The sequence below is a fragment of the Lichenostomus cassidix genome, chromosome 3 (assembly GCF_008360975.1).
Source record: "Lichenostomus cassidix isolate B80296 chromosome 3, HeHo_3.0, whole genome shotgun sequence".
Taxonomy (NCBI): domain Eukaryota; kingdom Metazoa; phylum Chordata; class Aves; order Passeriformes; family Meliphagidae; genus Lichenostomus; species Lichenostomus cassidix.
In genome coordinates, this window is record NC_139483.1 from 73,475,561 (window position 1) to 73,486,831 (window position 11,271).

The 11,271-nt window shown below is 38.1% G+C and overlaps 1 protein-coding gene across 2 annotated transcripts in view; it reads left to right on the forward strand.

The window, feature by feature from the left end:
- Positions 1–10,604, forward strand: part of GPR63 (G protein-coupled receptor 63) — a 28,146-nt gene extending 17,542 nt beyond the window's left edge. For both annotated transcript variants that reach the window (XM_085056308.1, XM_085056309.1), the window contains 2 exons: positions 2,003–2,080; positions 5,034–10,604. In XM_085056308.1, coding sequence (XP_084912434.1) covers positions 5,175–6,434 — 1,260 coding nt within the window. In that variant the 5' untranslated portion in view covers positions 2,003–2,080; positions 5,034–5,174 and the 3' untranslated portion in view covers positions 6,435–10,604. The remainder of the gene's footprint in view (positions 1–2,002; positions 2,081–5,033) is intronic.
- The last annotated feature ends 667 nt before the right edge of the window (positions 10,605–11,271 follow it).

Consider the following 11,271-nt stretch of genomic DNA (forward strand, 5'->3'; position numbering starts at 1 on the left):
AGATCATTCTCCTCCTCTTCTCTTAATGCTGCACAGAGAAACATGCAAGCATCACACAGAGGGGAGAAAGCACAAAAAAGGATGTTGCTATTTGCGCAGAGCTGGGATGATGAGAGAACATATGTGAGATTATTTTTCTTAGGCATTTTTTTCTGGGTTTTCTAGGAACAGGACTTGTGAGTCCTTTGTCCTTTGCAATATATTGGGTGCCACTGACTTGAGAAATGCAGAGTAGCACATTCTTTCCAAATGAGTTAAGGATGCAGAACACTTTTGCTCCTTCTCCCCTCGCCTGGTTTCTTCTGTTTACAAGGAAATTTTAGGATAAAGCAGTATTTTTTAAAACTTTGATTGCTTGCTATGGAACATTAGGAGTTGTTTGTCCAGTTTTTGTTTTTCTTCCTCTTTAAAGCTTTCATGATACATGTTATCGTCTAAGCCTCTGCTGAACTTCATACTTCAGGGCGTGAGGTTATGTGACATGAAAGATGTAAACTTAACCTGAGTGAGCAAATTATGCTATGTATATTTAAAGTTAGTCAAGTAACTGCTGTATTCAGGTGTTGGTATTCAAATCAGATGGCCATGTATCCTTTGCAGTCAGCAGAGAGAGATGGGTGATTCACTTCTTTCTAAAATGAGCATCTGTATAATGATATGAAATCCGTCCTAAATTGTCTGAATTCACAGAAGCTCTATGGCATCCACAACATCCTGTGGCAAGTGTTTTCATAATTGCTTGTGAAATAATAATTTCTTAATGTGGGCTTCTCAGTTTGAGAGATATGGACATACTTAAGAGAGTAGAGTGAAGGGGTACAAAGATGGTGAAGAGGCTAGAGCATTCCTTCTGTGGGGAAAGACTGAGTGAGGTGGGACTGTTCAGCCTTGAGCAGAAAAGGCTCAGGAGGATCTTATCAATGTATATAAAATACCTGAAGGGAGGGTACAAAGAAGACAGGGCCAGGATCTTTTCAGTGGTGCAGGTGACAGAGGCAGTGGGCAGAAACTGGTAAGGAAATTCCCCTTGAGCATCAGGAAACAATTTGTCTCCACTGTGGCCCTCTACTAGGTGTCTCTGCTTGAGCAGAGAGGTTGGAGGAGACCTCCGGAGGTGTTTTGTGATTTCTTTGACTTTTCCTATTCTTATGTTATGAGAGACAGCAATCATTCACTTTCCCTGTACCACTAAAAATTGGGTAGACCTCTATGAGACCCTTTTTCAGTAGCTTTTGAATAGAGATCAGATGGTGCAGAACTGAACAGACTACTGAAGAGGTGCCATGGATGTGTATTATAGCAGTTGGTGTATCTAAATATACAGTGTATATAGCTAGCTCCTGGCTTTCTTCTCAGTTCCTTTGCCAGCAATTCTGAACACTTGGCTGATGTTTTCATAGAGCAGACTATGAAAATTTGAAGATCTGTTTTTCTTCTGTATGGTAATTATTGGTTTAGCATCTGTTACTGTGCAGATGACTTTTTTCAGTACAGGCATAGCTTTATCTCTAGCACTGAATTTTATAGGGCAGACTTTTAGTTTGCCACTAACTCTCGAGAGATCCGTCTGTACCTTTTTACTTTTTTATAGGTGGTCTTTGTTTTTATTAAGTTGACCTGAAAAACAGTTCATGTTTGTCATCAGCAAATGTCATGGTTTTGCATTTCCCTCTTCTATAAGTTAAAGAGCTTGAACCCCAGTAAAGATTTTCTCTGTAGGATTGTTCTGGTGACCTCATTTCTCTGCAAAACTGACTGGTCCGTTTTTGTTTCCTACTTGAAACTGATTGTCTGTAGGAGGGTTTTACATTTATCTAATGGCAAATTAGTTTCTTTTAGAGCCTTGGTGGAAAGACCTTTTCAAAGCCAATCAGAAATGCAGAAGTTACCTTTCCTGACTTATTGGTTACAGAGCTCTAAAAGATACTGCCCTGGGGAACTAATTTTCTTGCTCCAAAGTTTTAAATCCAGAATTATTTGTTGAATTTATGTTCTTTTGCAGTCCCTGCAGAATGCTACAGCTTCCTTTCCTTCATAGTGTTCTTGACTTGTGGAGTCATAAACCTCAGTGGAACTTTGGGTGAGATTTTCTTGTTCATTGCTAAAATATTTCTTATTTATTCTGGAAACTTCTATTAACCTTTTTCCTGTTGGTTATGTATTTTATTCTAAAAATGTTAAAGAAGACTAGTAAAGGAAAAGTTTATATACCTCAAAAAAAGAGCTTTGCCTACTATATGTGCTTTAACCTGTAATTAACATTGAGGTTTCCTCTAAAGGAGTTGGTGTAAAAATAAAATTAAAGAGAAAAAATGGAGAGAAAGAAAAATCTAGAATAAAGTTAATGAAATTGGTCATTTTTGCGAAACATCAATCTATATAGCTTTATATACTTCTGCTGAGTTTTACAATCTTTGAAATATAATAGGATAAAATAGGAAATTTCAAGTCCTATTCAAGCAGTAAGACCTCTAGAAAGTGAAATTTTTATGACTCTGTTGGGACCCACACTTGAGTGTTCAAGAAAAACTGCAGCCTGTGGGAAGGACTTATATTGGAGGAGTCCATGGAGGACTGTCTCCTAGGGGAGGAGACCACACTGGATGAGGGGAAGAGTTTGAGGAGTCTTCCCCCTGATGAGGAGGGAGCAGCAGAGAAAACATGTGATGAACTGACTGCAACCCCTGTTCCCTGTGCCTCTGCATTGCTGGTGGGGAGGAGATAGAGAAAAATAGGCAGAACGTTAAACTCAGGAAGAAGTGAGGGGTAGGGTGAAGGTGTTTTTAAGATTTAGCTTTATTTTCTCATTAACCTACTCTGATTGAATTGGTAATAATTTAATCTAATTTCCCCAAGTTGAGGTTTTACCTGTGACGTTAAGAGGTGGGTGACCTCTCCCTGTCCTTACTTCAACACATGAGCCTTTTGTAATATTTCTCCTCCCCTGGGCAGTTGAGGACGAGAGTGAAAGAGCAGCTCTAGTGGGCACCTTGTGTCCAGCCAGGGTCAGCCCACCGCAAGAGTCAATTAAATTAGGATGTTTATAATAATGTTGTTTCATGATACCATTGAAAATTAAAGGACACAGAGAGGTTAATCATTTGTCTTAAATAAAAATGCTGATGGTAGTCTGGTCCTGGAAATCATCTAGTGATAGGGTTTGCAGATAGTGAGGGAATAGCTTTGCTATGGAATGAAAGGAGCAGGTCATAGTGCTGATATTACTCTATGAATTCTTGACAGCAGGCTTTCTTTCAGATTGCTGGAAGTCTAAACTGGGGGCATAGATCAGACTTTGCTGTCTTACGGTTCATTTCTTTGTTGGTGAAGTATTATCCAGCCAAGGGTAAACTTTTGATCCTACACAAAGCATGTGGTCCTTGTATAAATTCATAAAAAACATTCCTTCTTCCCTTTACTTTTGCCTGACATTGATACTAAACAGAACCTGCATAAATACTGTGGGCAGGGTTTGTGCTACCGAGCATAAGCTGCTCCTGTTAATAGCACAAGCTTGTCATCATGTGCAGAGTTGGAGGAGATAGACTGCCCTCTGAAGATGCCTTTATCCCTCTTCTGATGGTAAACATGAAAACAGCCAGAGGGGATTATTGCAGTCATCCAGAATGAATGAGGTGAAACCTACTTTAATTTTCTGCTTGTAGTGATCTTTTTTTGAAAAGGGTATAAAATGCTTCGGGTTTCCAGCTTGATCAGATGCCAGTGTGTTCTGAGTGTGTTTAGTTTAATATTAAGTCCAAGATAGAGGGGAGGAGCTAGCACTAAAAAGGGGAGACAGCTCTCAACTCCTTTGCATTTTGTTTGTTAAGAATCTGTACATACAAGTATATGTAAAAATTGCGCAACAAGACGGTGCTTGTAAACTATAAAAGGAAATGTTGCATTGTGTTGGTACCTAAAGGGGGCCTGCAGAAAGACTGGAGAGAGACTTCTTCCAAGGACAGGGCAATGGTCTTAAGATGAAGGATGAGAGATTTACATTAGATACTAGGAAGAAATTCTTTACTGTAAGACTGGTGAGGCACTGGTACAGGTTGCCATGGGATGTTGCAGATGCCCTATCCCTGGAAGTGCTCAAGGCCAGGTTGGATGCAGCTCTGAGCAACCTGATCTAGTGGAAGATGTCCTTGCTATAGCAGAGGGGTTGGAACTAGAAGATCTTTACATTCCCTTCCAGCCCAAACCATTCTCTGACTCTGTAATGATGAAGGAGGGACTTCAGCAGGATGTGCAAGGATTAGACTTACAAGGAAAAAGAGGGTGCACATGGTTAAATTATATGTGATACCAAGATGAATTAACAAAGACATGCCTGAACCAGTGAAAGTAGGAAAACTTACTGCTAGGGGAAGAGTTGTAGTGATGATTTCCTGCACCTTAATATGAGTCAGCCCCTAAATGAAACAAATTGAGAAGTGGTTTTATCCTGTGGACAAGTTATTTCATAATGACAGGTTAGGATGTTTTGCATGTTTTTTCTGAGACATCTGATGTGGATGACTTACATGGAGCCAAGAATTCTGTATTACGTACAATATCTTGGAAAAGCAGGCTTTTCAGTGCTTACCAAACAGGCAGATAAGCAATATACTGATACTGTTTAAGCTATTTAGCAATGTTGTTAAACTTTTCATAGGCAATTTCAAAACAAAATAATGAAATTAGTTCAAAAATTACAAGATTTAAATAAAAATATTTATTTGATTTATTCACTCTTAATCAGTGACGTTTGTTTTCAAACACAAAAGTTTTCCAGTCTTGGTTATGGTGCAAAAAAGGCATGAGTTGAGGTATTGTACCATATTGGCAGGACTATGGGAGCAGGATCTATGAGAAAAAGGCCAAATATTAGGAGACTCCTGTGTCTGGTGATTAAATAAATTGTGTCAACCTGAAGTGTAAACATATATTAAGGATACTATTAATGTTAAGGAAAGCTTAGTAATCATTAGGTTCCCACTGGTTTCAGAGAGTTTTACTTTGTTTATTTACATTTCTTTCTTCTTTTTCAGATGGAAGTACTGACATGAACTTAAGAACTTTGATGCTTTCAGACCTTGAATTTTGATTGTTAATGATCAGTTGAAAATACTGCCTGAACAACATGAAATGCCTTGAAGACCTTTGGTTCTGCTTTCATTTTTCCTGAAACAATGGTTTTCTCAGCAATGTTGACACTGGCCCACTCTGGGACCTCAAATGCTACTTTCATTGTTTATGAAAATGCCTATATGAATTTTACCACTCCCCAGTTCTTGCTTCACAGTGGCACAACACAGCCATTGAGGTATAGTTCAGGTGCTGTGCTCACCACTGAGAGAAGTACTTTCCTGATAAACACTACAGCTGTCCTGCCATCGCAAGAAGTTTTCAGGAGCTTGAGTTTGCCACTCCAGATCATTCTTTCTGCTGCTATGATATTTATCCTATTGGTTTCTTTCCTTGGAAACTTTGTTGTCTGCCTGATGGTCTACCAGAAGGCAGCTATGCGATCTGCAATTAATATCCTCTTAGCAAGCTTGGCTTTTGCAGACCTGCTGCTGGCAGTGCTGAACATGCCATTTGCTCTGATAACAATCATTACCACTCAGTGGATTTTTGGGGATATATTTTGCAGAGTTTCTGCCATGTTCTTCTGGCTTTTTGTCATAGAGGGGGTAGCCATTCTTCTTATTATTAGTATTGACCGATTTCTTATCATAGTTCAGAGGCAAGATAAACTGAACCCCTACCGTGCAAAGATTCTGATTGTGATTTCCTGGGCAGCATCCTTTGTTGTTGCTTTTCCATTATCAGTAGGGAATCCTAATCTGCAGATACCCTCGAGAGCACCTCAGTGTGTTTTTGGCTATTCTACAAGCCCAGGTTACCGAGCCTATGTGATAGTTATCTTGCTAATTTCTTTCTTTATTCCATTTCTGGTAATGCTGTATTCTTTTATGGGCATACTCAACACCGTCCGCCACAACGCAGTTCGTATCCATAGCCACCCTGATAGCATTTGTCTCAGCCAGGCCAGCAAACTTGGTCTCATGAGCTTACAGAGACCTTTTCAGATGAATATTGATATGAGCTTTAAAACTCGTGCCTTCACAACCATCTTGATTTTGTTCCTTGTCTTCATAGTCTGTTGGGCACCATTCACCACTTACAGCCTTATTGCCACGTTCAACAGCCACTTCTACTACAAGCACAACTTTTTTGAGATAAGCACTTGGCTCCTTTGGCTCTGCTACCTCAAGTCTGCACTGAACCCACTGATTTACTACTGGAGGATTAAGAAGTTTCATGATGCATGCTTAGACTTGATGCCCAAATTCTTCAAGTTCTTGCCACAGCTCCCTGGCCACACCAGGCGGCGCATCCGACCCAGTGCCATCTACGTGTGTGGGGAGCACCGGTCGGTAGTTTGAAACTGCAGTTGTTTGACAATGATTGTTGTTTGCTAGGGTTACTTGTTTATAGGCTTTGGGTTGAATTTTGTTTTGTTTCATATGGCTTTTTCAGTGTGGCCATATATATAACTTGATTAAATTTTCAGTACTCTGTGCAATTTTGGGAAGATAGAGGGAGGGAAAGTGATTGGCTATAGCTGGGTTTACTACCAGAATACAATGTAAAGAAAGTAACAAATGTTACCTCTAGGATTCCATGGAAATCCATTCTTTTAATGAAAACTACATTTGGAGCGTTTTGTCAGGTTTATGCTTACTAGGCCTGCAATTTTATCTAATTGTAGGGACTTTTTTAATGCTGCTAAGATATGGCGTATTTAGTTGGTGTAATTCTTTTGAAAAATATTGCTGCTGTCTGCCAATATATTAGAGCCAAAAAGTCTCATTAGATTATTTCTATCTAATATAACAATATTTCAGAAGTTTTCATGGTAACATTAAAAAACTTTTTTTTAATATTTCCATTAATATTTTTGTGCACTTTACAGAATTTACCATATAGTTTGTTCATTCAAATATTTTGTTCTGTACTGAAGGTGTATTATTATTGCTGTTATTATTTGTTATATTGGTGAATTTCAATGAAAGACCCGTGTAAGCTCTAGGAGGGCAATTTATGTTGGTATAGCTACATGTACAGTCATAGATTTTCTTTTTTTCTAACAATTGATCAAAATGAACTGTTTAGTTATCAGGAAAGTTAAAAGGAGAAAACAGAGGAATGAAAGAGAAAGCAACAAAAATACCATGACCTGAGATTTAGGCTAACACGTAGTTTAGAAGAATAGTGTTCTTGTTAAAATTGTTACAGGGTAAAGGGTGACTGTAGTTGTTACTTGAGGCTGTTACAAGTTATCCAAACCTGATGATATGCCTAAAAATCTATCTGAAATAGTGATTTTTGGGCCTGCAATTTATGCTCTGTTGGTACAATGCTGTTTCTGTTTGGCACTCTTACAAGGTTAGGTGTGCTCTACACTGCTGAAATCATGCTGTCAGGCATTTCTTGGGATAGGATTAGAAATAGTAGGGTAAACCAGCTAAGAGTTGAACTATATGAACCACGAACCATGGTTGAGTTTAAGATATAGTCCACACAGTAATTACAGGGAAAAAAATCCTGGACTCACTTGTTTTACAACCTAAGTATTAGATCAAACCATAAAAAGTCACAGAATCATAAAATGGCTTGGTTTGGAAGGAACCATAAATACCATCCTGCTCCAGGCCCCTGGCCATGGGCAGGGACACCTTCCACTGGACTGCATTGCTCAGAGCCCCATTCAACTTGGCCTTGAACTCTTCCAGGGATGAAACATCCACAGCTTCTTTGGGCAACCAGTTCCAGTTCCTCACCACCCTCACATGGAAGAATTTCTTTCTATATCTTTTCTAAATCTACTATCAGCCATTACCCTTTATAACAGCCAGCAGAGTTTGCTGGGGATGTAAGTTAAATTCGCTTTTTCCCTTGGATACAACTTCACATTGATTTTTTCATTGCCCCTTAGTCTCTGTGGTGGCTGCTGCCTCAAGGGTTTACTATCTGTTCTCATCTATTAGGCATCAGCTTCTCTCCCTAAAATGCCAAACTACCTTTCTGATTAATGTCAGGCTGTGTTGGTATCTGCCTGGAAAGCAAAAAGGCAAAGATTTTCCTTGATTATAGCAAACCAAACTCAGATACTTTTTTAAAAATTCAGTCAGCTAAATAAATATTTATTGTGAGACAAGTAAAATTAAGACTTAGGTTTGTGCTTTGAAGCCAAATCCCTGGTTGATCTGAGGCTGGGAAGAATGCCTGCAGAATCAGCTTTTTGGGTCCGTGGCTGAGAACAGAGGGATTGATGTACAGCAACCAGAGCTAGGGTTTGGGTTTCTCTTGCTTCCATCTGTCTTTCAGTGCCCCAAAGCATGGGGACCTCTTAATTGTTTTTGTACCAGAGTAGCAAAAATAATAGCAATTTTATCTACTTCTGTCTTTCCACACAGTACATGTGTATGAAGGAAATGCCTTGTTCTGTATGGGTGTCCAGGGACTGCTTGCTTCCTTAGGGCCACAAAGAATTCATGCCTCAGATTTTTATTAAGGTCATCAATGAAGAACTAATTTATCTCTGTTCTTCTCATTGGCAGCTATTGGTGAAAGTTATTATTTAAATTTTAGGAGTATAAAAGGAACAATTTTGAATTTAGTAATTTCATTTTTTTTAAAAAACTGCCAGCTGAGATTGTGTCTTACATGTAAAGGCACCCGGCAGTGGTGATGTTATTGATGTCCGTGCTTTCCCTTCCTTGTCAGTTTTACTGATGATGGTATAGATTTTTCTGACCTAAAGGAGTTTCACTATAAAAGAGTGTTTTAGTGTGTCTTTGCAGTAAGGGTTTTGTTTTTCAATTACATTTACATTGATAGCACAAGTTTATGACCTGGTTAGTATGGATTTTCTGTTTCCAAGCTGTCATACCTGTTTATTTCTGAAAGCAGCAAAATTGTGCTTAGAGTTAATGTAACAGACTGCGAGTGTACATTGTCTAAACGGCAGGAACAGGTATTTTTGCTGTCTTCCAGCTCTACAATGCCAAGAGATTTGAATGAAGGAAAGATGAGTAATACAAGTAAGTTAGTGAAATTACTTTGCTGAAGGAGGAGGGAAAAACATTTTGTGGAGATTTCATGATCTCTGATAAGTACTGGCTGTGAAGTATAAATTGCAAACATCAAAGACAGTTAATTTGTCTTGATAACTGGTTGTTTACACTGACTGTAACAAGGTTTCTGGTCAAAGCTGCATTTGCTGATCTTTGAAGGAAAAAAACCCCAAATTGTGTGACCCACATGCAGAGGTGATTTACACAGTGATACAGTATTCACACTTCGCAGGTTTTTTGAGGTGATCAGAGCATATAGTGAACAAAAGGGTGTTGAAAAAAGAAACAAGGTGGTGTAGAAGTATCCCCAGGGTAATTATGTGTTTACAGAACCATTTGAGCTATTGTGTCTATGTACTGTCTTGAGAGCAGTGCCTTGATAATTACAGCTGAAGTCTTAGGACCAAGTTGAAAACCTCTAAACTGCTCAGTCTTGCTGTCTGTGATCCTGCCAAGAATCCTGCACAACCTCGCTGAGATTTGTAACATTAAAACACATACATATTGGCAGAATTGGGTCTCCTGAGACAATTTAATGGTCCTGACCAAGACCAAGGATTTTAAAAACTCAGATTGATCCTTCTTGACTTTACTGGGAAATTATAATTTTCTTCCTCTCCAGAGATGATAGTCATTACTAATCTGTATTCCCTCATGTTACATTTTCCGATATCTTTAGTATGGAGGTTTTAAATGAATGTATTTTGAAATATGTTGCAGTTTAATTCATTCTGTCAAAGCATGCTGCTTACACAGTTCTCAATTGTATGAATCTATTACTGAAATGATTCTTTTGTACTCAAAATTGTGTATTTTTGAAATTTCTTGTTACTTATGTAAAAATATTTCTGTATATAGAGAAGAAAATTGTTTTGTCTCTTACTGCTTTCTGTCACTTTTTTCACTTGTATGCTTAATGCTTTTATATTTTATTTTGGGCATATGCATAAATGACTGTAAGACTTCAGTGATCTTTCCGAAACCATTTAAGATTTTTAATTCTTAAATCATTTAACAATGTTCTCCTTGAAAAAGATTTTTATTTATTTTTGTGTGAAAACTAAAAATTCAGAGCACAAGTTTGTTGTCGTTGGAATGGTGAGGAATATCTTAAGTTCAGTTTTCCAGGAGCCACCACTTTGCCAGTATGAAGCAATTTGAATTTTTTGGTGGGTTTTTTTTTGGTTGGTTTTTTTTTTGTTTGTTTGTTTGTTTGTGGGGGTTTTTTGTTGTTGTTTTTTGTTGTTTGGGCTTTTTTTTTTGTTTTGGGGGTTGTTTGTTTTTTGGGTTTTTTTGTTGTTTGGTTTTTTTGTGTGTGTTTTTTGTTTGCTTGTGGTTTTTTGGGGTTTTTTTTGAGGACTGGTAATTTTCTGATGTGGAGAAACCTTGAATTATTGTTTTAAAACTAGCTGTTAAGTAGAGTGGCATTGTCTTTTCTGTACATATTACACCCTTGAAAATACCTGAGAAACAAAAGGAAGAAGAGAAAATAAACATTCTCCAGAAATGTAGCAAAAGTCTTTAGAATTGACTCTCTTGTTTGTATGTGCACTGGTTTCTTGTATTTAATGCCCACCTCCATAGTTTCAAACACTTATTTTATCTGTTTATTAAATAACCAAGGTTGTCTGATTTAGATGGTTCTGTTTAAGCCAAAATGTTTATTTTATAAGAAAAGAGCTTTTGCAGAATGCTCTTTTCTGAGACACTGAGATAGAGACATATCAAGATATCTAAAACAATTGAAATAGTATCCCGCAAGCAGAGGTAGCCTCATAAGAAAGTAACTTTACTAAAACACTACCTGAACTGGAGTACTACCTCTAGTTTGCACTTAGTAATTAAGATAATCTTACTGTGCAATAAATTAAGCAGGCAGTGGTACTGCAGGGCATCATGATTCATATCAACACAAGACAGTGACCTTTATGACTCAAGTGCTGCATGTTTGTATGTGATGGATTATTCTCCATATTAGTGGAGTGAAAGAAGTGCAGCATCTTGGCTGTTTTTTCAGCTTGCTAATGACTTAGCAGAAATTCTGCAGGAGTAATTTCTCTGAATGATAAAGACACGTCCCTGAAGAGTGCCTGAGAGGGGATTGGTGTTTCTGGTTGCTTGAAAATGGCCATGCTCAGCTGCT